Source organism: Oryzias latipes, chromosome 21 (genome assembly GCF_002234675.1).
Source record: "Oryzias latipes chromosome 21, ASM223467v1".
Lineage (NCBI taxonomy): Eukaryota > Metazoa > Chordata > Actinopteri > Beloniformes > Adrianichthyidae > Oryzias > Oryzias latipes.
The window spans coordinates 87,501-115,422 of record NC_019879.2 but is presented as its reverse complement, the minus strand read 5'-3'; the positions used below and the strand labels follow the sequence as shown (position 1 = coordinate 115,422).

Sequence of the window (27,922 nt, the reverse complement as noted above, 5' to 3'; positions counted from 1 at the left end):
ATGGGGGCCACACCGTCAGGGAGGATGGGGGCCACACCGTCAGGGAGGATGGGGGCCAAACTATCAGGGAGGATGGGGGCCACACCATCAGGGAGGATGGGGGCCACACCATCAGGAAGGATGGGGGGCCACACCTTCAGGGAGGATGGGGGCCACACTATCAGGGAGGATGGGGGCCACACCATCAGGGAGGATGGGGGCCACACTATTAGGAAGGATGGGGGCCACATCGTCAGGGAGGATGGGGGCCACACCATCAGGGAGGATGGGGGCTACATCGTCAGGGAGGATGGGGGCCACACAACATCAGGGAGGATGGGGCCATGCCATCAGAGAAGATGGGGCCACACTATCAGGAAGGATGGGGGCCACATCGTCAGGGAGGATGGGGCCAACCCGTGTGTTTCTGGATCACAAATCCCTTCCTAGTCTATGATCATGATCATGTTTGGGTGAAAGATCCACGGTTTTCATTCCTCGTCTAAGTATTTCCGGCTTTGCAGCAGCAGAGACGTCTGTTCTTCTTTTCTTCCATGTTGCTCTGCTTCATCATGTGGAACGTCCTGCTTTCGTTTTTCCTTTACTTGAACTCACCTGCAAACTTCTTTTCACAGGTGTCTGGGATGGATGGCATTGATCCAAAGAGCAGAGACGCAACATCTCCACAAGTTTCATTGAAAAACTAAGACTTTGAACTTTTTGCATCTTAAATAGAATTTTCAGAATAATTTGGAACCAACCACTTTGAACCAGTTCTACAGGGACGGTAGCCTGGAAAGACTTGACAACAGGAGGGACGTGGTCCGTGTTTTCTTACCCCCCTAGTCATGAACCAGGCCTCCAAAGAACCCCCCCACATCATAGTCCAGGCAACTACCCCCTGCCTCGTGGGGGTCCAGGAGAGAGCGAGACAGGGGTAAATCCAGGAGAGTCTGGCTGAGGGGGATCATTGGTGGATGGGCAGCCCCCATCTAGCACCGGGTCTGTACCCCCCACTGCTGGGGGCTGCCTCCACCCACAGAGGATGGGGTAGGGGGCAGAAGGTCAGTGTGTGTGGGTCATTCTCCTTTGACCTCTCCCCGTGAAGGTGTCGGTTTTTCTTCCCTGAGCAGCGCGCGGGCTTCTCTCGGGGTCTACGGGGTGGGGGGCTCTTTTCCCAATTCCTTCACGGAGGAATACCGGGACGTCTGCGGTTTGCTGCGACCCTCCAGCTTCTGAGGTTCCCATCGCCTTCACGTGTTCGCGCGCATTGGCTGCAGCGCGCTCTTTCGTAAAAGTGGGAGGAGCTAGAGCGGATAAAAGGAGGCGACGCGGCTGTCAGCTGTGCCTCCGCGCGCGTCTGGAGTGGACTGTCGTCGGGTCGGAACCCGCTCTCTGCTGGCGCTGCCTGCGCGGGCTCGTGTGGGCACGCACGCACGCACGCAAACACGCACGCACGCGGCTGTCAGAGGCGCATCGTCTGATTCAGACGTTTGTTTGCAGGCGCGCGTCTCGGCGCACCGACGCTCCGCGCGCGTCTGGATGTCTTAACGTGCTGGAGAACCGCTCAGACTTGTTGCGCGTCCCCGGAGCGCACAGTCCACTTCCTGTCCCCGAAGCAGCAGACTCGGGTCCGGAGGTCGGAGACCCGCAGCCACATCGGATCCAAAGTCTGCCTCTCATCGGTGACACCGACGGCTCGATTCTTCCCGCTTCGGACCTAATGGCGGCTGAACTTTATCCGGGTCAGACCCGACCTCTTCAGTAACATCTCCCCCCGCCCGTTCCAAAGCCGCCGTTCCAGTTCATCCCGACATGTGTGAGCGCGAGGAGAGCGCGGGCGACGCGGCGCCGGACTCCGTCCCGCCGAGAGCGTCCCGCGGCCGCAGGAGCGGCGTGATCGGACCGGACCCCGACGCCGTCCTGCTGGAGGCGGTGAAGGCGGCCCCCCGCCGGAGCAGCATCATCAAGGTAAGTCGGCTTTCTTCCGGTGTAGCCCCCCACCCCCACCCACAAGCGAGTCTTCCGGTCAGGGAGGCGCAGACTCCCTAACCTTCATGACGCGCAGGTTCTGGTCCAGGAACTTCCATCACTCCTGAAGTCCAGAGTCCGGACCTGAGTCTGAGCTCAACCTCAGACCAGGATCAACCAAACGGGTCACTTTGTCCTTTTATGGCGCTTAGAGTCTAAGATGGTTCCGAAGAGGACTCGGACTAGAAGTTGAGCCGAGCCGAGCCGTGCTTGCTTCTGTCTGACCCGCTGACCCACATCCTGCAGCCTCTCAGGTTGCAGATCCAGGAGGAGGATTGTGTTTGGAGACCTTTGACCTTTCTGTCAACAGACCAGCTTCACCACAGGTGTCTGGATCTCAGGTGAAGCTGAACAAAGAAGCAGATTTCTTCATCCTTCACACACCAACTCCTCTGATTCCAGACAGGCTGCAGGTTTTGGGCGGAGCCTAAATGCCGTAAGGTTGCAGTCTGGTCTGTCTTTGTTCCTAGTGTCTGTTCTGAAGGTTCTGTTCAGCAGGAACTGATGCATTTAGTGTCTTTTCTCCGTCCTGTGATGAGTGAACAAAGGACGGATGTTTCTCATGAAGCTTTGAAGTCAAACTACAGTTTTGACATTTATTCTGACAGTCTGGTGCTTTAGTTTGCCGGGTTTTCTTTAGAAAAGGCATAAGAGGCCGGCACAGGTTGAGATGTCCCAGTTCATACCAGCTTCTGTCTTCCTCCATCACTTTTGTTGCCCCCTCTCCTGACCATCGGCCCCCAACCAGCTGGAAAACTCCTAAAAATGTTCTTACAATAAAAAGGCAAACAGGATTTTCTCCAAAGCACTTTGCTGCAAAGCTTGTGTGTTAAAGTGCAGCTGATAGTTTCTCAGACAGGCAGAGGCTCCCCATCTATCAAATGTTTGAAGAGCTACGTTTCTCAGAGTGAAACTGCTGGATCTGACCTGAAACAGCCGGAGAAACTGGAGGAATCTCTGTGCGTCAGGGACAGGGCTGGAGGCCTTTAGAGGGCGCTCTGTGAGGGCCTTTAGATGATCCAGGAACTCCCAGAAACCTAAATACCATCCTCTCTAAGCCGCACGCCGCTGCTCATGATGTCACGTGTAACAGCCGTGTTCACGCATGTTTGCTGTGTGAGCTCCTCTCAGGGGTGAGATGAACCACATTTACAATCTAAGAGTTTATATTCATTTATGCTCTTCTGGTCACCCGTGGGGGTGGGGGTGTAACACTGTTCTTGTAAGGTCTCCCCCTGACCCAGATGGAAACCAGCTGGTTTGATGGGGGGGGGGCATTTGCAGGGTCCCGTTGAGCACAGAGCCCAAGTTCTGGGGATGGACGGATGGACCAGAACCACCATCAGAACATTAACCAACCTCCACCCCCCCCTCACTTTGAGGTTCATGGTTAAGGCAAAGGCCAACTTCACCCGAGACCTCCGGTTAACTTTGGGGACGGGGTCTTACTTTGGACAGTTGGTCCCCTCCCCTGAGCCTCAGAGGTGAAGACGGCGACCCCAGAGCCCAGCCTGTGAGCAGAAGAGTGTGGCTTGACGTGTGAATGAGGCTCCTCTGCTGGCTGTCATTAGCAGGGGGGGGGGGCTGACAGGCTGCTGGTGGGCGGGATCAGTTTGGACGCAGACTTCATGAATCTGGCAGGTTTTCTAAGTGTTTGCAGAAATGATTGATTCAGTCCCAGCTATTAATCAAGCAATTCTCCTTTCTCTGAATCCACTGCAAGCACAAGGCCGTGCACGTGTGCACACTCCCACGCACGGTGCAGTGCACGTGTGCCCACTCCCATGCACTCATGCATTACCGTCATGGAGTTATAGTCATGGCTCCAGGTGTCACGCTGACTTCAGATTTGAGGCAGATGAAAACTCTGGTTCCTCCTGACGGCTCCACAGTGGGCTTTCTCATGGTGTTTGGCTTCTCCCGGTCCTTTCTCCCGGTCCTTTCTCCCGGTCCTTTCTCCCGGTCCTTTCTCCCGGTGCCTTCTCCCGGTCCTTTCTCCCGGTGCCTTCTCCCGGTCCTTTCTCCCGGTGCCTCCGCTCTCCTTTTTTGGTTTGTTAGTTCAGCGATAATGAGGGGATCAGGAGAGGATCCAGAGAGATAGAAACACTGGAGAACCTGAATGATTCCCAGAACGTCTGTCTGCTGAGGGAAGCAGGACCTGAGGTGGAGTGTGGAGCAGTGTTCCTGCAGGACTCTGCCGGGACCTGGTCCTCATGTTCATGTTTTGTTCTCAGGTTCAGCAGGGAGGCCTTTGAGTCCGTCCAGCTCTGAGAACGGCTCCAGCAGCCGTTCACCTCCTGACCTCTGGTGCCAGAAATAACTTCCTTCCTGAGTAGTTTCTGCTGTGCTGCTGCTTCAGGATGCAGGAATGAGGAGACAGACAAACACAGACGCCGACACCGCCTCCATGTCAGCACCAACATCGGCTCATGTTCCCCAGTCGACCGTCTGCAGTTAGCCTGCAGAGTCTCAAGGTAGCAGCAGACATGAGGCTGAGACGCACGGATCAACCAGGAGCTCCTGGTGGTCCAGGATGAGGCTTTTACTGACCGATGCAGAGCTGGAACTCTGCAGCTGCAGAACCTCCATCTAAGTCTGTAGTTTACTGAAGGCTGAGACCTCCGTGATTTAGAAAAGTGACCGTTGTTGTGTCAGAGATCTCAGAGGAGAAGGAGCAGAAAACCCAGAGAGGAGGAGGATGGAGACTCATTTACTTTATCCAACAAGAACACGGGGTTTGAACGCCATCGCTTTCTTTAAGGATTTTTCTGTCCAGATGTACTCTAACTAGATCAGCAAAGACATAAACAGTCTTTTTAAAAGTGAGAGCAGCTCTAGGGACATTTGGCTTTTGTTTATCTACATACATCTATATCTACGCTGATCTCCAGCTCCACCATCCTAAAGCTAAGAAGCAGCAGCAGCAGTTGGTTCTGTCCTTTAATCTTCCTCCAGATTCCAGCCTAGTCCATCATCTGGGTCAGGAACAGGAACGACTCTGTGTACTGTCATGTTCTGGGTGGTTTGGGGAAAGAAGTCCAGCTGTGGAAGAGTTCTGCAGAAGCTGGACATGGATCAAAGAACTCTAGATGTGTTTCTTTTCATTGTTTGACGTTCTTGATAAAGGAAGCTGATGTTCTGCTGCCGTCTTGGGCTGCTTTCACCGGGTCACATGACTGACAGGAAAACCCAACAGATGGAAATGGACCACAGAGGGTCCTTCTTGATGAGTTCTGGCTAGACGGTTTTCCCTCAGGTGCTTCCCAGTTCCTGCTGGGATGGAGCGACCAATAGCCGTGAAACTGGATCAAACTGCAGTGGGCCGGTCATCCCAGAAAGTACTGGAATTTCCAGAGAAGGCTGCAGTGGGAACCGTGTTTATGTTTGATAGGAGTTTATTTTTGGCCTCCTTAGAGCTCCATGTGGACAGTTGTCCGACCTAGCCTTCTTTCCCATCTGAAGTCCTCCAATCTGGGCTGTTGGTCTCGCTCGGTTCCATCTCCACGCCGTCCGCGCCGGCGGTGAGCGCAGCGTGTTTGTGCCCGTCAGGCGGGTCAGACGGAGGAACAATGCGTCCCTTGTGGCGCTGCGTTTGTCTCAGAGGAGCCCGTGTCTCCCGGCGGCGCTCGGCTCCTGGTGCCTCATCTCGGTGGGGAAGGGATGGCAGCTGCTGGTCAGGAGGCTCCACGCTGCACACACTTGTCATTGTTCACACCTCTCCGTGAGAGTCCGTCTCACAGCCTCACTGAGCGCAAAAATAGAAACGTGGAGAAAAAGACACCTCCTCACCTCCCAGCAGCAAAGCTGCTTACATAACAGTCAGGCGTCACGTTTCAGCAGCGGGTCTCTGTGAGACACAAACACTCCTAATCTCTGCTTCCATTTGGAGACATTCTTCATGATCCTCTAATTCTTCTGGGGGAGAACTTCCCAGATCTCTGAGGACCCAGCAGGGTCAGGACAGACAGGTGGACCTGGAGGTCAGAATGAGGACAGAAAAACATGTGGAGCTCGAGAACGCCGTCATCACGGTTCCTACGATAACATCAGGTTTAGGGGACGGATGAGAGGAAAAACGGCGGCAGGAATGCCTGAGATGGTAATCAGAGGACCTGTCTGTACCTGTGGGAGGAAGAGGAGTGCCATCCAACCGTCCCAGTCAGCCATCCGTCCATCCATCCAACCGTCCGTCCATCCATCCATCCATCCATCCAACCGTCCCAGTCAGCCATCCATCCATCCATCCATCCATCCAACCGTCCCAGTCAGCCATCCATCCGTCCATCCATCCATCCATCCATCCATCCATCCATCCATCCATCCATCCATCCATCCATCCATCCATCCATCCATCCAACCGTCCCAGTCAGCCATCCGTCCATCCATCCATCCATCCATCCATCCATCTGTCCGTCTATCCAACCGGAGCCTTTGCGTTTTTATTTGACCCCCACCCTCCACACACACACACACAGTTATCATTAAAAAGTCTGCTCATAAGGGCTTAAAAATATCATCCAATTTCTTAAATCTTTCTCTTGTGACGTCAGACCAGAAGGAGGATCTTTCCTTGGGTGCTGCTCCTCTTCCTGGCTCACAGAAGACTCAAAGTGGTTGAAACTGTAACGTTCATTCTTCCGTTTCGCTCCTCTCCTCCGCTGTGTTGAGCTCAAATCTGAAGGAGTCTTTGAAAATGTTTTGATTGCACTTCTTTTATTTGAGAAGAAGGATTTTTCTTCCATCTCCTCCATAACTTTCTGCTGCAGCCCAGCAGGTTCTACAGATTTTTTTCTGAAGAATGTGTCTGCACGTGCCTGAAGGAATGCACGTGACAGCGCTCGTGTCTGAGTTATGATGAAGGACGAGGGGACTCGCTCTGACCTTCACTCTGGTGCCTCAAGGTCTGCAGAGAAGATTTACCGTTTGAACGATGGATTCAAAGACCAGTGGCTGCCGTGTTTCTAACGGTTTTTCCTGAATGTTTGTGCAGATAACAGGCCGGCTTCCTCTCCTTGATTGACAGCACACATAGAGGGGACTCAAACTGCTTTGCAGTGAAAGCGGTGTGCCGGTAGCATCACCCATCAGTTCTGCTTCTGTTTGGAGCCGCCTTTCGGAACCACAGCAGGTCTGAGTGAGGCGTGTTGGAGCTCAGCTGAGGCTCACCTGTGGACTCTGAAGCAGGTGTTTTGTGTTTGTCAGTCAGGTTTCCTGGTCAGTGGCGTTCAGTCGGTCGGTTAGAAAGGACCGCCATCGTGTTACCGAGCAGCACACGCCTCTTACCAAACACTCCAACCTTTTCCTCCATGGCGGGGAGACTGGTTAGACCAGGGCTGTACAGACTTCTGCCAAAGAGGGTCAAGTTAGGCGTCAGTATAGGAAGGTCGTCTTTTGAGCCAGACATTGTCAATAAACATACAGCCCCTCTTATTTAATAAAGTTATTACAAATCATTTCAATGTTTTACCAACTACATCAATCTAAACCAGATGAAACGACTTCTTTCATATTTGAAGGCCATGTTAAAGAAAAAAGCTTTTAGAGAAGAAAAGAGTTCCTGGCTTTTTATTTTGAAACAGAAAAGCTGTGGTTTCAAACTGAAGACAAAGTCACAGGAACATTTCTAGCTTGGTGTCCACCAGCAGGAGCAGCAGAAGCTCGTCTGCAGGCTTCAACAGGACATCTGTGCTTTGGCTTTACTCTCGTTGTTCAAACCATTGACTGTAGATGAGAACTGGACGGAGTGACCCCTCCCCTCTGGCGTTCCAAAGTGCTGAAGTGGCTTAATTTGGTTGGAATAGGAAGTAAACCGTTTTCACTCACTTAGTCCAGTTCTGACATCCAGTCGATGGTTCAACCAGAAGACGATTGTTGTGTATTGGGGGGCAGTCTTTGGTGTGTGCTCCCCCCACTTTACTCTGTTCTGCTCATCAGCATGTGTCTCCTCATTGGTAGGTCCCACATATTGTGGTGATTTTTATTTTTTGTACCTTGGCTATAACGATTATCAATTCATAAATCGGTTTATAATCCAATGATCCAAACAGATCGGTTTGTCTGAAGGAGGTTGTTCACCAAATCGATCCATATCATTATCATTATCATTATCATTCTAAATGAACAAATATCAACTTTGAATCGGATCAACAACCACAAATGATATGAATCAAGGATTTGGTGAACTGAATCATTGCTCCTGTTCTTTTTACAGCGTCACTTCTTTATCAGGGTGGGATAGTGGTCAGCACTCTTGGCTCAGTGAGAAGGTGGTGGTTCAAATCCCAGCTGGGTTCTCTGAGTGGAGGTTGCATGTCCTCCTCAGGCCTGCGTGGGTTTGATGCTCCAGCTTCCTCACACAGAACAAAGCTGCAGCACAGGCAGTGGGATGTTTACCTCTGGCCGAGGATGTTTGTGGGCGGAGTCAATTCCCAGGTTGATCATTGCTCTCATGGATAAGCTTCTTTTAAATGGGGGTTCGGGTCCGCAGCAGAACCGCGGCCGTCATTCCTGTCGTCTGTTGGACTGGTCCGCCTTCAGAGGGCGGGAATCCTGCGCAGCTGCCAGCGTCGGCTGCTTCAGCGGGACCGGTGAAGATCCCTGGAACGGCGCTCGCTGGCTGCCATGGCAACCCCAATCTCCTGGCTAATCCCAACACCCCTGAACCCCCCCCCCCCCCCAACTACTCGTGTAGTGGGGAGTAAATCTGTTTAAAAGTAGCTCACTGTGAGCACACTGTTTTCTTTTTTTTTTTTTTTTTTCTCCTTTTTAACTTGTTCTGTCCAACAGCTGAGCAAACAGATCAGAGCTGAAGGCTTTTTGTGTTGGACAGGTTTTACTATCACAAAAAGAGGTTATATAGCTTCAAGAAACTAGAGTGTAGATTTGTATAAACCCCTTTTTGTCGTATTATTTTTTATTTATTTGTTACATTTAGTGTGTGTGGGGAGGGAGAGGGGGAAGAATGTGAGGGGAGGGTGGAAGAGAGTAAAAGGAAGAAAGGTGAAAAGGTGGGGGATACAAGCACTGATTTGAATAAGTTATTAATTTAAGCTGTAACAATTATACCAGATCTGCTGGAAAGACGAATGTTACATAAAAGGTGAAAATCTGACACTAAGATGAGCGAGAAAAAATCTGTCCATCAATACACTGTGGGTAAGGAGGAGGGATGAAGCAGACAGGGAGTGTGGCAGTGTGCACGTGCACGTGCACGTGGGGGTGGAGATACATGCATGCTGCCGACGTGAACCGTGTGTTCATAAAGGGAGCCAGATCCTACCCAGCCAGACCAGCCAGACCAGGAGAGGGGAGGAGAGCCCCCCAGGCCAGAAGCCCCCCCAGCATCCGGACCCAGGCAGCCCGGGAGGGGAGGAGGAGGGGACCGCCCACCCCACCAGCCAGGCACAGAGAGGGCCCCCCTACAGGGGCCCCCCCAATGCCCAGAGGCACAAGCGAACCCAGCACACTGTTTTCTGTTTGGAGCCCAGCGGAGGATTTGAGATTAGGATTAGTTGAGTAGAGTCCTGCACTCAGGGATGGTTCAGCCTGTTGATGGTTATGAGGAAAAGCCCAAACAAAGACACAGACTAACTCCTGGAGAGGTTACAGGATGGAACTGCTGAGGGCTCAAACACAGGAAGTGGGCGGACGGATGGCGTTCGGCGCTGATCTGGGACCATTTCAACCTCGGGGGATAACAGTCTGCTGCTTGTTTCAACGTTTAAAATGTATTTGATTTGATTGAAGCAGGGTGGCATAGTGGTATAGTGTTTAGCACTTCCTGGTTCAAATCCCGTTCTGGGTAGTTTGTATGTTCTCCTGCTTCATGTGTGGGTTTTCTTCCTCTCTCAGTCCAAACACAGGCTTCCTGGGTTCATTGCTGTTTCTACATTGTTCCATAGGGGTGAATGGGGGAGTGGCTGTGTCTGTGTGATGCAGGTGAACCCCCCCCTTCACCGTTCAAAGGCCGGGCAGGCTCCAGATGGGTTTGAATGAGGGGATAAAAACCCAAGGGCTGCAGTCCTGGACTACAGTCCTCAGCAGCATCAGAGGACAGTCGCTTCAGAAGGTTCTCTTTAGGGTTGTGCCGATGGGTGAGTGACATCCCGATGGAGAGACACCATCGTGATGCCACGCCCCCGCCACGCTGCGAGTCGACACCATAAGCCGTGGTTACATGTAAAAAATACTTTGATGGGATCAATGGTGGGATTAGAATCCAACCGTGTAGATGGGCACAGAAAAATGTTTTCAGAATATAACAAACGTTCACTAAGGTCACACTTTCGGTCGGAATAAATCATTCGCACATGCGCAGTAGGGTTTGAAAACCGGAAGGATATAAATTCCGCCGAGCGGCTATTTTTTTCTCAAACTTTATTGAATGTAACAATTCAATACAAAACAATGTTAAACAGTGCCGAGCGGCTATATACATTTATATGTCAGCTCGGTAAAATACAAGACGATCTTCTAAACGTGCTTTTAATAATGTTACGATTATTATGAAACGCCTGTTTGCTCATCGTTTTATTTTTAATCCGTGTGGTCAGTGCTTTTTCTGTTGAAGAACGGAGCCGGAAAGAAGCCAGGATTAGCAGTATGCTAACACGGGCTAACAACATTAGCATGAACATAAAATCCATGCGTGAAACGCTACAATCTGCATCTTGGCTGGATGTAAACATGTGGGAATAACATCAGCCTTTATTTAGTCGGGACACGACTGGAAACACAAATCCATGTGATTTTTCAAACGGTTTCTAAGGACTGAGCCACATTTCTGCTTTGAAGCTCACACACCGCCCCAAAGCCGCTGTGTGTGTGCTGACGGTCCGAGCTCTGCTCAGACACACACTTTTAGACCCGGTTCTGAGTTCGGTAGCTCGTTCCCCTAGAGCTGCGGAACGGATCACAGTCTTAAATCTCCCACACATAGCGCTCATGTAACAAAGCACCCCCCCTTCCCCTCAAACACAAAGCTGTAAGTCTGCGCTCCGCCGGTCCACTTGACTAGTCAAGTGCGGGAGCGGACACCTCTTTTCTAGTTTGTTTGTTACTTTTTTTGTTAAAGTCACTTCCCTCAGTTTATACTGGATCATCGCAGATGAGTCATTAGTTGGGAAATAAAATAAATAAAGTAAAACAACGAATAGTAATTATATAAGACCGAAATATTAAAAATACCCCCCCCCCCCTCCACGACGATGTCATCGTCCATCCCGATGGTTGACAGAAAACATCGTCAACGGCCAATTTAAGGGACATCGCCCAACCCTAGTTCTCTTCCTCTGAAACTTCAGCGCTTGTGGATCTTCCTCTGAAGTGAAGCTGTTGGGATGTTTTATGGAACATGTGATCCCCACCATACATCAGGGCTGTGTTTCTAACTGGCAGAGGAGTGATCCAGCAGATCTTCATGCTGGATCACATTGTTGCCGCTTTCAGCATCTTAGAGGCGCACGGCGTCAACGGCTCATCAGACTTTGTCTTTTCCATTCAGCCTCGTTTGGGTGACATCACAGACGGTTGGTCCAGTTTCTATATCTGTGCTTTCACCTCTCGACTCTAATGCAGTGAAACAGCAGCTCCGTCGCGCCTCAGGAGTGGACCAATCAGAACAGTGTGGTGGAGGCGGGGCTTGTTTCAGATGTTTCTACCTGAGAGGCTGCTTCAGACGGAAGCTTTGCTGTCCTGGACGGCTTAACAACACTGACTATGAAACTGCTCACATCAGATATGCTATAATAAATTTAATAATTGGAAACACAAAAACTTTGAAAAAATTATATTTATAAAAAATAAAGTTTTTTCTTGTGAAGGAGGTGTTTGTTTTTTTAGATCATCCAAGTGGACACATTTCCCAAAACTGCAATGGAAGCACTTCTTTCAAATGAAATGAGTCATGGGACCAACAACCGGATGGCGATGAGCTTCTTAGCAGGAAGTGGCGGCCCACAGCGGCGCCACCAGAGGTCCCACGGCGTCCCACAGCTCATCCACAGCTGAGCGTGTCATGAGGAACTGATCCAGAGCTCCTCTGGAAAACCACCAACCATTTCCAGAAATGGCTTCATCAGTAGCCCCCCCCCACGTGTAAGGAGCTTAAAGGAAGGGATTTTGCTGCTGTCAATCATCGTTCACATCGATTGCCATATTTTTGAATGACTTATTGCAAGAGTTGTTTTGTTTTTATTCATATGATTATGATTTGATGGAAACGGTGTGATTGTGAAATTGTTTTTTTCAACATTCCTAGAAATTGGACAAAGTTTTGTGCATATGTGTGATGGAAACGCAGCTGCTGTTGGTGATGACAACAATCTCATGTGGTGACTGACGACATTCACGCATGACCCCAAACTGGAAGGTGTCAACAGTGACGAGTTTTTTCCATTTAAACGCCACAGATCACAACGAACAGAAGAGACCGCAGACTGTTTCAAATCAAAGTTTAACATGTGAACTGCTTATGTCGGCTAATTTGACTGTAAATGTGGTGGTTTGGGGAGGAACGCTGCTGCCTGGGAGCATCTGAAGGCGCAGTGACGGTACATGTTGAGCCCCGCCCCCTTCTGTCTGAGCGCTCCTCATGGTGACACACTGTGGGAGCTGAAGTGTTCAGACTTTCATAACATCTCACTACATGAGTTTGCCATTTCTGCCTGATGCTGCATGTTTTATCATTTCTATATCGACGTCCTTATGAAAGAAAGACCTCGGGGTCGCTGCCTCGTTCTCCATCTTCCTGCTTATGGAGAAAAACCAGAACCACCGCTGAAAACTGCAGCTTTCTGCTGTAATGATGCAGATTTGTTTCTGCTCTCTGACATCCATTTAAAGGCTGTTAATACTTTAATTCATTTGTGTTTGTTTTAAAAGCTTACGGTTTAATGTGCTTCATATTGTATGTGCACATTACTAAAACATGCATGTAATTTACACGTGTTTATCAGCAGAATCTTGGCTCTGCATGTTGGGTCGACGTGTTCAAGCTTTTGCCCAGCAGGGTGGGGATCGGCTCTGGCAACCTCATGAGCGTGGAGGGAGGGGGCGGGTTTGATGTTTGGGTCAGACCTTTGTCATTTTTATGGGGGGAGCAGCAGAGCAATGTTTTGTATTTCGAGGTTTTGGATCCATAAATCCTGGAGGTTTTGTCAAACGCTGCACATCTTCTCCTTCCTTCACCACATGCCAAATGGTGTCCTCGTGGACACGTGGCAGGAACTGAACCTGTGACTCTCTGATCAGAGGCTGACCGCTCTACCTCTGCACCATGGCCACATAATGTAATGCATTAAAAAAGATCAAAGGCGATTCATCTGTATAGGACTTTTCCCATAAAAGGCACTCATCCACATAACGACACCCCCCCCCCCCCCTCTGAGGGCGGAGCCATGCCGAGGGTCTGAGCTCCATACGGTCCCACTGATTGATGCAGGTACGGATTCCTCGGCTGGCTGTGGTCAGAAGGCGTAACCTGGTCAGAGCGCTGCAGTCATCACCGGCCCTGCAGACGAGGAAGAGTGTTTTCTGAGCTGGCTGAATGAGTGACGGCTCACATGAGCTCCACCAAAGCACCCCCCCCCCCCCTTGTTGCAGTTTCCTGGACGTCACCCGTGACCTATGACCCTCAGTTCAGACGTCTGTGCTCTGTTTCCTAGGCTACCGAGAGGAGAGGAAGCAGTGGATCTCTGGTGTTTTGACATACACGGCAGAGGTTTGGTGGTCTCAGCCAAAGTGTCGTCTGCGCTGGACTCCCTCACTCTGCATTAAGATTACAGGAACATCTGGGAATCTCCAGTTTTCAGAGCAGTTTTGTGGCTCCAGTTGCACATGGAGCCGTCAAAGCACGTGATGTCTGGAGATTTGAGAAGATGTTTGGTTTGTTGCAGCATGAGTGAGGCTTGTCAAGCCATCAGACTTTGAACTCTTCTTCTATCTTTTAGAGATTTGCTCATCAGTGACAGACATGCATAGTTTGACCTTTTAGTTCTGTTTAAACGCAAACACCTTAGATTTCCTGTGCAGCTGCGTTTCTTTATTGAATTCCACGACAAACATGACGTTTCTTGACAGATCTGGTTCCATCACTGAAACTCCGCCTGTGGTGCCGAGACGCAGCTGCTCCAGATGTTACTTTGTGAAGCTCAGTTGCCACATTCGGTTGGAGCTGATGAACCTGCATCCTGATTATTCAGCTTGTTGCCATTGCTTGTTCTTTGTTTGTGGATCACATGTAACGGTGAGGACGCTGATCCACAGCATGCAGCACGGCCCCTCTGTTAGCAGGGCAATAAAATGGACAAACTTGTGACAGCAAAAGCAGTTAGTTGGTTCATATTTTGATAAATTACTGAACATCTACAACACAAATGTTGAGATTTTCAGGAATAAAATGAGAAGCGTTTCAACGTATCTTCCTCTTCTCAGCATCACTTCCTAACGGTGCCTCATGGTGGCGCTCTGATGAGTTGAAGTGCTGACAGTCGCCAGCAAAAACAGAAGTTCCTTCTTAAACACATTTTGGTTTCTGCACGTCTAAAGTTCGCTTCTTGAATGTTGTAATGGATTATTGGACTGAGTTGGCTTTGTGGACTAAAGTCCTGGTTTCATAAGAGACCCAAAGAACAGACTGTAAACAATCGGTTCATTCATCCAGGGGTCCAAGTCCTGGATAAAGTCTCTCCAGCGTGTCCTGGGTCTCCTCCAACATTAACTATGGCTCCTCGTGAAGAATCGAACCTCTGCAGCCGCTCCTCTCCATGAAGAGTCATAACAGATAAAAGCACAAGAAAATAACTGAATGTCAAACTATGAGGCACACAGAACTAGGAGGAGCATTGAGGGAAACAAAAGTGTCATGAGGTGGTATTGTGACTACACATCCCACAATGCCTAGAAGGGCCATGAGACAGTTGATTGGTCAGAGGGGTAAATGGGAAGTTTTCTACAGACTGCGTTGTTCTTCACGTGCTTCTGTTTTATCTTCTATCCTTGTCCTTCCAGTGAGGGAGGGGCTGGCCCACACCTCATGCTTCCTCCACCAAACGCCATGACGCCATCCCTGCTGCAGGCAGCTCCGATGTGTTTCTTCTCAGTTTGGTCCTAACACTTCCCATAGACAGAGTCCCAGTGCTGCAGTGATGAAACAGCAGCACAGACCGGTCTGTGGGTGAAGGACAGACATAGCAGGCAGTTCTAAAGGTTTGTGTGGAAAAACCTGCGCTCAAAAACAAGCTGCATGTCATTTACTGACCAGGCTGTTTTTTACATTTTCTACGGTCAGCGAGGAGCCAGCCTGAGCGTTTCAGGACGAACGCACAAAAAAGCAGGAGCACGTGCAAAGAGATGAATTCCGCTCATGCAACATGATTTATTGAACGGAGAGCAGAGGTGCTGCTGCATTTTGTAGCCCGTCTGAGAAGCAGATTTTAACTGACAGATGTCTGTGGTCATTGAACATACCACAGCACAAAGAGAGTTGAAAAACCGGCTTGTGTTGTTCTAGCAGCAGCTTGTTTGACCCTCATTCTCTGCATTGCACTGATTCCAGGTGTGCAGTCTGTGCTCACACAACACCCTCGTTTAAATACTGTTATTTATATGTGTTATTCATCGCACATCATATTAAATGACAGCCGCATGCAGTGCTGCCCTCTAACTGCCTGATGGAGTTTGTTCTGCGCAGACAGTCGACTGCAGACGCCGACATGGCGAGGGGACGAGCGTCCTCTTTGCATCCCACATACGATGGAGCTTGGGCTTCTGGTTGGAGATGACAGTAGGGCTCACTCTGAAATCTGCTTATATTTGCAGAACCCCAGCCTGATGGTTTGTCCCGCTAGTGTCATCCAGTCTGGCTGCCGTAGCAGAGCTCCGGCTCACATCTGCCTGGCATCAGCTGGCGCTACCAGAAGCTAGAAGGGCGTTTTTTAGTACTCAGATCTGCTTCTCCTCCCTCAAATGTACATTCCTTACAAAAGTGATGGGATTTGTAAGAAAAAAGCAGACTACTTTCACTTTTATTGTCAAGAATCCCTGTTAAAAAATGAAGACATTTCCCAGTTATTTCTGCTGTTTGTTGTGATGGGTCTCTCATGGTTCTGGTGGTGAACATGCCGGTTCTGCTCCATGTTTGACCTTAGATTACAGGCTGAGACGGATGAAACAGCAGGTCACATTCACACTAAAACAGAGCTGCCTGTTTGTGGTGCAAAGCTCAGCTTAAGGCCTCTATTCAGATATTTCAGAATAGGCTAATTAAAACAATTACTGCTCTTGTTGCATAAAGAGATGCTCTCTCTGCCAGCTTTCCCTCATGCATGTTTGTATTGCTGCATCATTGGGAGCCTGTTTGTTGTTTTTTGGCCTGAAACAGCCTCTGGTCTCTGGAAGCAAAGTCTTGTTTTCTTTTCTCTGCAGCTCATCTGTCAGTTTTCCTTTTTTTAGGTCAAAATTGCAGACATGGCTGTTGGCCATTTCTGCTGGTTTCACAAATGTTCTGTTCTCTACTGAAGCTGCAGGTCTTTACATCCTGACATCTACACAGGGATTTCACCAAGCTGGTCTTTCATTCTTTATCCTCATCAGCTGCAGACTGTGGTAGAGACCATGGACAACAATAGACACTTTGATTTTCCCTAAACTCTACATCTTTGGCTACAAGGCTCGTCTTTTGCGTTCTGTCTGACTCCTGCAGAAGAGAATCATCGTGTTGTGCTAAATGAGAGGTAAACGCTCCTAACCTTCTGAAAATTAGTGATGAGATGTTCTGGAGGTGATGGTGGAGGTGGGACTGACCCAAGGATCAGCTTTGAGCTCCTTCATGTTTGCTGCTGTGATGGTCAGACTGACAGAGGAGGTTAGACAGGGATCTCTGTGGATCATCCTCTTTGCAGATGACACTGTGGTCTGTAGTGAGAGCAGGAAGCAGTCATTATATCAGACAGTTGTTCAGTTCTCTCAGCGTCTGGAGCTCAGACAGTTTCTCCTGTTCTTCTGGGGATTAAAGCGGCCATCAGTGGTTCAACAGCAGGAGGCCTCTGGTATGAACAAACTCTGTCCTTATGGTGTTTTAAAAAAGACAGCTTATGTCAAATAACAGACAACTTCCATCCATCTGTGGTTTTCTGCATAGCTGGAGCAGCAGTCTGAGCAGAAATGCCTGTGACTTCCAGTTCCACTAAGGGAGCCCCGAGGCGTCCTCACGCCATCGTCCCTCCAAAGGTGTTGTGGGTATTCCTGTTCCTCTACTGATGGAAAATGCTGAATCCCTCTCCTGAAAGACATCCAGGAGGCACCCAAAGGAGCAGACTGAGCCACTCAGCTGGTCTATCTCAGTGTGCAGGAGCTGCAGTTGTACTCTCTTTGGTGGAGCGTCCAGCCGCCTGGTCTGATGCAGCATCACTGCAGCTGGTGTACTGACCCGCATGTCATTCCATCCTTCATAACTACAACAATGAGAGAAACTTTCTGCTTCACAAACGGCAGGTTTTCTGTCTGTTGACGTCTGTCTCAGCACTGATGCATTCAGGGTCAGTCTGATCAAAACAGAACTGATGCTGATACTCTGAAATCTGGACTCCTGCTCTTTTTCTCTGAAGTCCTTGGCGTGATGGCAGCTCGGCTCGTTTCTGAGAAGATAAAGAAAATCCTTCAGTTGTTTGTTCCTCCAGCCGTTCGTCTGGTTCTGAAATCAGGACGATGAGAGTGGAGAGCATCCTTGAAGTCGGTGAAGGTGCTTCGTTCAGCACTTGCTGCATTTGCTCAGGTGGATATGATTGCAAATGCAAAACAGCCCATAATTGTTCTGATTCAGTCTTTGCCTCTGAGGCTCAGCTGGAGTTCAGCAGCAGTCTGCTGGCTGATTCCTCACCATTTCCAGCAGAACCAGTAATTCTAATCAAAGCGAGGTTTTCTCTCAGCGAGTGGATGGATCAGGAGGTGAGCGACCTGCAGCGTCATAGAGGGGGTGCTCCCCCACAGCAGCCTAAGGGTTGGCTGCACCCAGCACGGGTTTGAACCCCACTACACTGAGGCATGAGATGCTAATTGGGATACATGTAAACATTGATGATGCACACAGCTAAGGTCTCTAAACATAGATGTAGCTTGGCTCTTGGGGACATTCTGTCACCCGTCTGGAGTTATTACCCCGTTTCCTGCGGATGAAAAGTCCTGTTTAGTCCCTGGGTGAAGCAAAGATGAGGTCTGAAGGAGATGAATGAAAACGTCTAGCGTCACTGAGCTGCCCAGACGATGGGAACAGTTTCAGCTCAGCAGGCGTGGACTGGAGGAAGACAGCTGACCTTGGCTGTAAACGGACCCCAGACCAACATCCCAACAAGGAACAGGAAACAGGATGTTTGGATTAACTGATAATGCAATGTTCTGCAGTGATGTGAAGACACGTTATCATAGGAAGGATTTTCCCTGACTACAGTTTGGTGGTACGTCTAACCCTGGGCTGTACCACTGCTGTGTCTTTAATCAGATGTTAACAGTTTCAGACGGTTCTATTGGCACCAGACGAACAACAGAGGCTGAGCAACTGTCATAAATAATTCCTCTCCAAGCCACGTGACATGGAGAAAACTGACATGAACTGTTGTGAATTATGCCAAAAACCATTAAACAATGATCAGGGATGATTCCTTTGATGTCCCCCCCTGATCTGCTTTCAGTGGTCTTTTCATGATGTGATGCTTTCAGCCAAAATCCAAAAACCTGTCGTTTTCTAGGACATAGTTTCTGTTTACACTCTCCCACTAGCTTACAGCCCCCCACACCCCAACCTAACATTAGCGGTGCATCAAAAACAGCAGCAGCATCAGGTCCATCCATCCATCTAGTTCTGATCCAGATTCCAGCTCAGACCAGGAAAACAAAGTCCTTCATGGATCTGTTGGTCTGACGGTGAATGATCAGAAAGGGGCGGAGCTTGGAGCTCATGGCCAACCAGTTGTAGCACCCACGCTACAAAAGGCAGTTTTCCCCCTGCTCCTAATTCACAACCATTTCGATGAAGAACTACTCAGAAATGCAATTTGAATCCTAATTTTCTGTATATCTGTTCTCCATCATGAGAAAAATGCTACAGAAACCTGTTGAAACCCCCAAAAACCCCATTTTCATTGGAGTGGGTCTTTAACAACGTTGATAGGAACAGGAAAACGAGATGAAACTCTCATAATGGCTTTAGCTGCTCTCACTGTGGAGGATGTTATAAGAATGAAAAGCCTACCTGTGAGGAAACGTGGCATATTTTCCTTTTCTGACCTAAACTGTTTTGGTTGCTTTGTATTTTGCTTGCTCCTGAAAACAGACCATAATTCGAACACACAGTGGATAAAGAACCACACGCTAAGCCTGTAAAGGACTTAAAGGACAGTCAAACTAAAGCAGAAGGCCTCGGTTCTGTTTCACGTACATTTCCTTTATTCATGGCGGTGGAAATGGCGTGCAGACGCCACAGCTTGGTACTTTGTGTAGCTTCTGGCTTCTCTTCGGGCATCGTCACCCTGCAGTCACGTATTTGCAGCAGCGGCTGATTTATTTAGCACAAAGCTGTTCTCCTCATGCGTCCCGCTTGCCTCTGCTGACGGCTGCATGTGCCTTTCAGCAGCTCCAGCCCCCCCTCCTCCCTCTTCACCTCCTTTGTGTCCCACCTCCCAGTTTTAGCCCCGACTTTATCTTATCAGCAGCTTCTGTCCTTCTTGAACTCCCCAGCTGCATGATCGTGCCGCCCACCCCCACCTTCTTCCTGGACTTGGAGCCTCTTCAGGGCGTCTGGGGTTCAAACAGAAAACTGATGCCGTTTCCAAAACATCACCAGTCCTAATTCTCCAGCTTTGAGACGCCGGACGTCAAACATCTTCCATAAACGGGATATTTTGCTAACGTGATTTAAGTTAAACATCTTCTTAATTCAGTACACGGGGGGGGGCAGTGGTTGGCACTCTTGTGTCACAGCAAGAAGGCCCCTGGTTCAAGTCCTGGCTGGGGGGCTTGAAGCAGAACATCAATGGGGGGCCTCTCTCAGTGGAGGTGGCATGTTCACCCCGTAAATGCGTGGGTTATCTCTGGCTTCCTCCCACCGTCCCCCCTCCTTCGCCCACAAGTGGGCCAGGATAGGCTCCAGCAGCCCGTGACCCCAAAAGGGATAAAATGGATTAGAAGATGAATGAATGAATTGAAATGAATAAAAATGTGTCACTGAGAAACCGAGTTAGACTGATGTCAAACAGTGAGACAGACAGTGGCCCGGTTCAGCCCGGTTCAGCCCGGTTCAGCCTGGTTCTTCCAGCAAGACCTCGTTGTCTGAGCTGATCTAGTAGTTGACGTTCTAGTAGTTGACGTCAGTGAACTTCCTGTCCTCCTGAACGGATATCTGTGGAGACGAAGGAAAACCTTCCCTAGAAAATGATCATGTTTTATCTGTTAGAACTAGAAGAATGTTTTCTAGCTGAGAGGGAATAAATGTGGTCTGTTGGTGTCTGTCATGAGTCTGGATAGGTTAAAATGAAGGACGTGTTCCTTTTTTGGAACCTTGATGTATTGAGTGTGGTTCCTGCAGCACAGCAGGTAACTCCACCTGTTCACAGCCTCATCATTCATTTTAGTGCCTTTCATTCCTGCACAGCCCTATCAGTCATTCATGAATGCAGACGGCCTCTCAGCTCACCTGAGCGTGTGCACGTGTGCCTGTGCACGCTCACAGGCTGGGCAGCGTGAGCAGCTAGTCTCCCATCCTCACCGCCGTCGTCGTCTGCTCCTTTTGCTCCTGGGTGTTCTCAGGAAACGCCGATTCTCCGCTGAAGCTCCTCTGCAGTCAGAAGCACTTATGTAGGTCAACATGGCTGACCTGCTTTGAGCGCCGTGGAGAACAGAACCGTAAAAACAGCTGCAGTCTCATGCTTGTATTCATGATGGATGGGATTGTCATTGGAGTGAATCCAGCAGGAAGATGCTGCGTCATCAGACCAATAGCTTTGTCTTTGTTTCCTTTTACATCTTAGATTTTCCTTAAACCAACATTCCAGTTGTGACGTCGATGAAAAAGATGGAAAATTGACAAAGACCAGAAGCAAAGCGAGTGTTGAAACGTTCAAGCTAACCGCGGAGTTTGGACATTAAAAAGTAAAGTTTAAGCATAAAGCAGGTGGACTGGTGATAAATTATTTGTTTTTGAAACTTGTGTTGGTTGTGAAAAAGTTTAATTTGACAGAAAAAGGTTAATAAAAATACCAACTCTTAGAAAACTCAGCTTCTAAGCAGTTCTAAATCCTGACAGCGTTTTCACATGTTGACGTTTTTTCTTCCTGGGATGTGATTTTCAGTTTCATTTCGCTGTCACTGTTTCTGCACAGGGACGTGAGGGCGTGGCTAAAGGGCGGGGCTTTGCCATGATTTGCATTCAATTTGCATATTGCTGTGACCTTCTTTTCCTACAGGTGTTACATTCCCAAAAGAGGCTTTCCATGATTCTATGGCAGCTGCATGTAGATAAAAACCGACTCACCTGCGGGACAGGTGTTCCACTGGAACCAGCAGCCTCTGTGGAATGGTGGTTCTCAGGAAGGCGGGGCTAACTGCAGCCAGTTGGCCCCGCCTTCATGAGAACCAGCCACAGGGCAAAAACGGTGGCAGCACATGGAAACAGGTAATCAAAGGGAAATTAAGTGTAAATAAAAGTGAAGCATAAAAAATGATGTCAGCATGTGAAAACATGTCAACATGGGTACGTAATTGTTTTAATGTAAATAGATATTTTCTCAATTATTTAATTTCAGTTATTTTGCTCAAATAAAACTTTTTCAATTCAAGTTTGCTAGAAACCAAATATTATTTGCAGTTTCTTCGGAAAACATGTTTGATTTAAAATAATAAAAACAAGTTTATTGCATAAAGAGCTTATGTCAGATGTGTCAACCTCAAGGCCCGGGGGCCAAATGTGGCCCTCCATGTCATTTTATGTGGCCCACGAGAACATAAAGGTTTTTAATTTCTTAGAGTAAAAAATAAACATTGGTGTGTATTTATTCATATCTGGGGGGAATCAGACTTTAAATGTTGGATTGGTCATCTATACATCAGGACTTAAACACTGTCCACATAACCTAACCTGACAGAATCAAATGTAAAAGGATTTATGCTAAAGTAACAAGCAAACATATGTTTTCTATGCAGCTGGAATTGTCAATTTAAAAAGTTATAATGAGTTATTTAACATTAAGGAGTAGTTGCATTTATTTTCATTACATTTAGTTACATGTATAAGTTACATCTGGTCCTTTGAGGACAGACACTATGCTGATGTGGCCCCCAGTGAAAATGAGTTGGACCCCCCTGACTGATATTGATTTAGAATAAACCATGAAACTAAATCAGTTCTGAGGGACTTCGGCTATAATTGTCATGTTTGGAGGCGGGGTGACTTTTGAGTAAACAGGAAGTGATGTGGTGCCGCCGTCCGGCTCAAACAGGAAGAGGAGAAGTCATCATAGAGCTCAGGCCTAAAACCACAGCGTGACCTGACAGAAGGAGTCGGTCCTGATGCAGCAGTTCTGTGATGGAACAGACGCCAGCGGAAGGGGGGCCGGGATGATGCTTTTATTTAACCCTTGATCTATCCTAGGCACTTTAACGTTGGGAGTTGGGTCATCTAGACCCACTAGACAGTGCTCTGAACCTTTTTTCTTCAATGATTTGTGATCTTCACTGGTTTCCATGGATTACATTGAAATCTTTCCACCTTTATCCACCTTTGTCATGGTAGGGAGAACACCTCAATGGAAGGGGGGGGGGGGGGTCGTAGGATAGCACAAGGGTTACAGACTTTAACATGTTTCCTGTTTGCTCATCTGCTGGACTTAACGCATGAATCCACTGTTTCTGTCTCAAGCCCTCCTTCTATTTACATTTCTCTATCGTCTACATCAATATTTAGGATAATGACAGCCAGTGGAGGAAGTGAGCTGCTGATGAGCAGGAAGTGTCTGCAGAAACGGCCGGCCTCCGAAGGCTAGAGGCCTCATGAGGAGCAGAGCACAAACTTCAGGACGTCGTTTTTCATTCAGGATGACAGGAGAAGACCGCACTGCAAAACCCCATCACTAGTCCAGATGATCATTACAGGTCGTCCTCCCAGCTGGGAGTCCATGTTGATCCGTACTAGACATGAATGGTTCTGTTGGTCCAACCGTCCAGCCTCACATCCAGTAGGTGGCAGTAGACCTTCTGTGGTTTAGTTTCTTATCCTCCTATGAGGAAGAAAAGCTTGTGGGTCTGCTGTCTGTCCCGTTAGAGCGCCATGTTGTTTGCAGTTTGGCTAACTTTACGTTCTGTCTGAGTAACTAAAGTGTCAGGAGAATCTGCACCGTTAGGGATCTGAACCACATCACAGTTCTCTAAACCGTCTCTGGAAGCTGACCTCGGCCCGATTCACTTACTTCAAACCTAAAATACCCGATCTGTCCACCCAATGCAAACTCCCATGAACCCTCTGGCACTATGGAGAGGAACGCTTCTGGGAAGGCTGTCCTCACGGTTGAGGAGTGTTTGTAGGACATTTGGACCATTCTACCAGAAGGTCATTGGTGAGGTCACACTGATGTTGGTGGAGAAGGCCTGGATCTCTGCCTCAGTCAGGTTGGGATCATGGAACTGTCCAGAATGTTTTGGTATCCTGAAGCATTCAGAGTTCCTTTCACTGGAACTGAGGGGCAAAGCCAAAGTCCTGACAAGCAAGCCCACACCATGATTCCTCCTCCACACTCACAACAATGCAGTCCCAAATGTACCGTTGTCCTGGAAACCTCCAAACCCAGACTCCTCCATCAGATTTCCAGATGGAAAAGTGTGATTCCCCCCACCAGAGAAGGCGTGTCACTGCTCTAGAGTCCAGTGGCGGCGTGCTTTCCACCGCTGCATCGACGCTTTGCATTCACTTGGTGATGTGTGTTTGGATGCAGCTGCTCGCCATGGAAACCATTCCATGAAGCTCTGTGCGTGCTGGACCTGGACTGACCTGAAGGTCGCATGACGTCTGGAGGTCTGCAGCAACTGACTGCAGAAAGTCAGAGACCTCTTTGACCTTCAGCATCCGTGACCCCTCTCCATCAGTTTAGGGGTCGACCACATGGAGGCTGAGCTGCTGTTGTTCCCAAACTCTGATGGAGCTGACAGCTGACTGTGGAGGATTTAGGACAGTTCACCTCTGGATTTGATGCACAGGGGGGGTCCTGACAGTTCCACGCTGGAATTCACTGAGAGCGGAACATTCTGTCACAAATGTTTGTAGAAACAGTCTGCATGACTGACTGATGATTTTATTCACCTGTGGCAGGTAAAGTGATTAGAACACCTGATTCTGATCATTTGCTTGGTCCTGAAGGGTGAGCCAATACTTTTGGTAATGTAGTGTACTTCTCCAAGAACAAAAGTCTGCTGAAGAAAGAAAGCAGATTTCTGGGAGGAAACCCAAAAAAGTGCACCTAAACCCCCTACCTGCTGTGCTTCAGGAAGGTGTGCTCCACCAGACAGGTGGAGTGACGGCACAATAGCGTCACTATGACTTCTTTCAATGTCAATCCTGTCCTGGCAACCAATGAGCTGAAGGCCCCGCCCCTGTGCGTAAACTTAGGCTTAGCAGTGAAGTGGAAAGGTTTGAATTGAAACTGTTAACTGAGAGTGATGAGGGTGGAAAACAAAAACCAAAAGTGGAAAATCCTAAACAGCAGCTCTTACAAATAAACAGGATTTTTTATTTGGTAACAGTTTTAGGTTAAATTCTTTTTTTTAGAAATGTTTCCTTCAAGTTTACAGTTGTTACTTTTGAGTCTTTCTGTTGTTGTTCTTTAAAGATTTTTCTAATTTACACCCCCCCCCCCCCCACACACACACACACACAGAGACCTCACCCTCCCTACAAAGACTTTCAGATTCTTTACCCTCAAAATGATCCAACGTTTCTTTGTCTGGAAGAAATTCCTGCTTTTGCTCCTCAGACTTAGCAGCTTCATTCCCGCTGCTTTCATGGCCACACCTGAATCCAAATTCAACCGTTTGACAGCGTTTAACGCTGACATTTCCCCTCTGCACTAAGGGAACGTCTCCTTTTCCTCTCAAGTTAGAGCCATTCTTGGAGGCGTATTGATTTTTCTTCGTCTCCTAAGGAGGCGCTGGCTCCTGCAGAGCTGCTGCTGGGAGTCCCCTCATTCTTGAGGAGCGGATGGATCTGAGCTGAGGTGTGTGACTCCACGCTGGCACTCGTCTCCATGGTTACGGGGATCCAGGATGGCCTATGAAAGCACGCCTCCCGCAGACATCTTCTTGCGCCCTCATTATCGCCCTGTGGGAGGCCTTTCCAGCTGAGACAGAGGAGGAGTGCTGTGCGTGGGGGTGGGGGGGAGTCTGAGGAGAAAATATGCACTTATGTGATAAAGTGGAGCAGAGAAAAGGTCTGAGACCTCCAGGAAGGAGAGACTCTTCCACCATGAGGACACCGACGCAGCTGCCACACACTCAGACAGCAGCAACGGCAGCGTTTCTGAAGGCTCAACGCTTGGCATCATTTGGGGGCACAGACAGGCCCCCCCGCCGGCTCTGTAAGTGCCAGTAGTTTACAACACTAATGACGGCTGTGATAACATCCATTCATCCTCCCTGAGGAGCCAAGGAAAGTCAGAGCAGATTTATGGCATTTACTTACGCAAAAATTGTCATCTTGCTTCTTTCTCTGGATTTTCTTTATGTATGTTGTTCCACCTGATGCCTTCAGACTGGACGTGTACACACTCCCCCTGCCAGGTTAAAGGTCAAAGAGCCTTAATGAATGATCCAAATGTGTGGTGTAAAAGTTCAGAACAAGTTTCATCCTTCTGGATAAAGCCAGATACTCTGCAAACAGGAGCAAAAACACCAAACTTCACACAGTCGGATTGATCAGTCAGAGCACGGAGAGCCTAGCATGATCACTGCTTCATAAAAAGGAAAGGAAAACCTTTTGCACTGAAAACGGCTGCAGTTATAGGACATTTGGAATAAGTCCAGTTTTTGCAGGAGTCCCAGATGCTTTCAGAGTCTCTGGTCAGACCCTAAGATTGCCACTACAGTTTTAGGAATACCCATGAGCCTCCTCCACTCCTAGGCTCCACCTTTTTTTTTTTTATGTGCCCCTGTTGGCGCGTGGATCCAAAGATGCAATGGTCCTTATTCTAAAATCACCAACAGATATGCAAAGATCTGTGTTCTGCTTTTTCCGGTTCTGGGGATTTGCTTAAGGCTGATTTCAATCCTTTTCATTTGGTTTGGTTGAGACTGCAGCTTTGACCCGCCTCACCTTCATGTGTTCACGTCTGCTGTCCTTCATCACAGCAGAGACGAGGTCCACAGCACAACCCTCCACTGAGAAGGGGCATTTTCTGAAATCACACTTTGATCTTGTAATGCTTCTGAAAAAATGGGCTTCACAAACTTTTTACAGAAAGGTTTTTTTTTCTTTCGAACAGGATTTGACATTAGCTCCTCATGTTGTGACTCTGACAGGCTGACTTGGAGCCATGTCTGTTGTTGTGCACTAACCCTTTCCGTTGTGTTTGTGATGCTCTGACGAGCCCAGCAGGTAAACAAGGTGAGTGTGCACATCTAATAGAGGTTTGTGAAAACCTAGAAGGAGTTTGTAAAACAACAAGAACAGAAGATGAGATTCAGTAGAAAAGACTTCTACCTTCAGCCGTAGGTGGGGGACTGGACTGGACACAACAGACATGTCCAAAGTAGACATGAGAGTGGAAACAAAGTCTAAAACAGACATAATTATTGTCTCAACCAGCCCTTAACTCAGAACGCCCATCAAGTGAAATGTCAGTAATCTGTGTTTTTGGAGTTTCAAAGTGTTTGCATGAGCAGGTAAGATGCTCTGTCTTAAGGCAGCGTCACACAAACCCTTTGCTGCAGACATTTGTGGGTAAAGTTGTTCAGTTTTCACTCACCGCTCAATCTAGCCTCAAACAGGCTGCAAACCTGCTCTAAGAGGGACAAACCCAGCTGTGTCCACTACACCCATCTATTTGCATCCACTCCTCCCAGTGTTTCCTTTGAATTCCCATTTAACTGCCAATGTTTTTATAAATGCAAACACAGACATTTGATTGTAACTATAATTTCACAATTTTAAAAGACACAACCCGTTAGAATATCAGGTTCTAACAGGTTTCCGTGATGTCTTTTCCTGCCATGCAGCAGGTTCTCTTATATGTTCATACAGACATGTTGAGGTTCAGTCGGTTTTGTCTCTTTGCTGAAGTTACTTTTCATTCACCTGCAGGAGTGGACTGTAGGATGTAAAACAGTTCTGAGTGAACATGAGAATCCGGTTAGGATTTGTTTCCTTAAGTGTTTCTTGATTTGCATTTATCTTCTGCTGCTGTCAACGTTAAACGTTCAAATGAAAATGTTTACCTCACAAACGCAGGAAAGAAACGACAGACTTCTGGAGTTTTCATGAAGACTTGAGCGTAAACTCCTGTAGACCACTGAATGTCAAAGATTAGGCAGATGACACCAGTTTGTCTTGACAAAGTCCAAACGAATGTTTGTGGAAACATTAATGATAGGACTTCCTGTGAAGGAGGTGGAGTCTAATGACCTACATTTGAAAATATACACAAGAAAATGTTTAGAAACAGAAACAAAGATGGAAAACCCTGTTGTTGAAAAGAGGGGGCATGGGGGCTGGGTGTGACAGTGACAAATGGCACTAATGGGGCAAATATGTAGGTCGGTGTGGTAGCTGGTAGTAGTTTACCAGTGTGTCTGCAGAGCCGTTCAGAAGGAAAGACTCCACACGTCCTCAGATTTGACGCGACCCTAAAGGAGTTTCTTGTTCCCCAAAGGGTCTTCCAGCAGA

General features: G+C 48.3%; 1 protein-coding gene across 1 annotated transcript in view; it reads left to right on the top strand.

Moving 5' to 3' along the window:
* Positions 1-1,022: 1,022 nt before the first annotated feature.
* Positions 1,023-27,922, top strand: part of plcl1 (phospholipase C like 1 (inactive)) — a 79,211-nt gene continuing 52,311 nt past the window's right edge. The window contains exon 1 of the mRNA XM_023950517.1: positions 1,023-1,950. Coding sequence (XP_023806285.1) covers positions 1,795-1,950 — 156 coding nt within the window. The 5' untranslated portion in view covers positions 1,023-1,794. The remainder of the gene's footprint in view (positions 1,951-27,922) is intronic.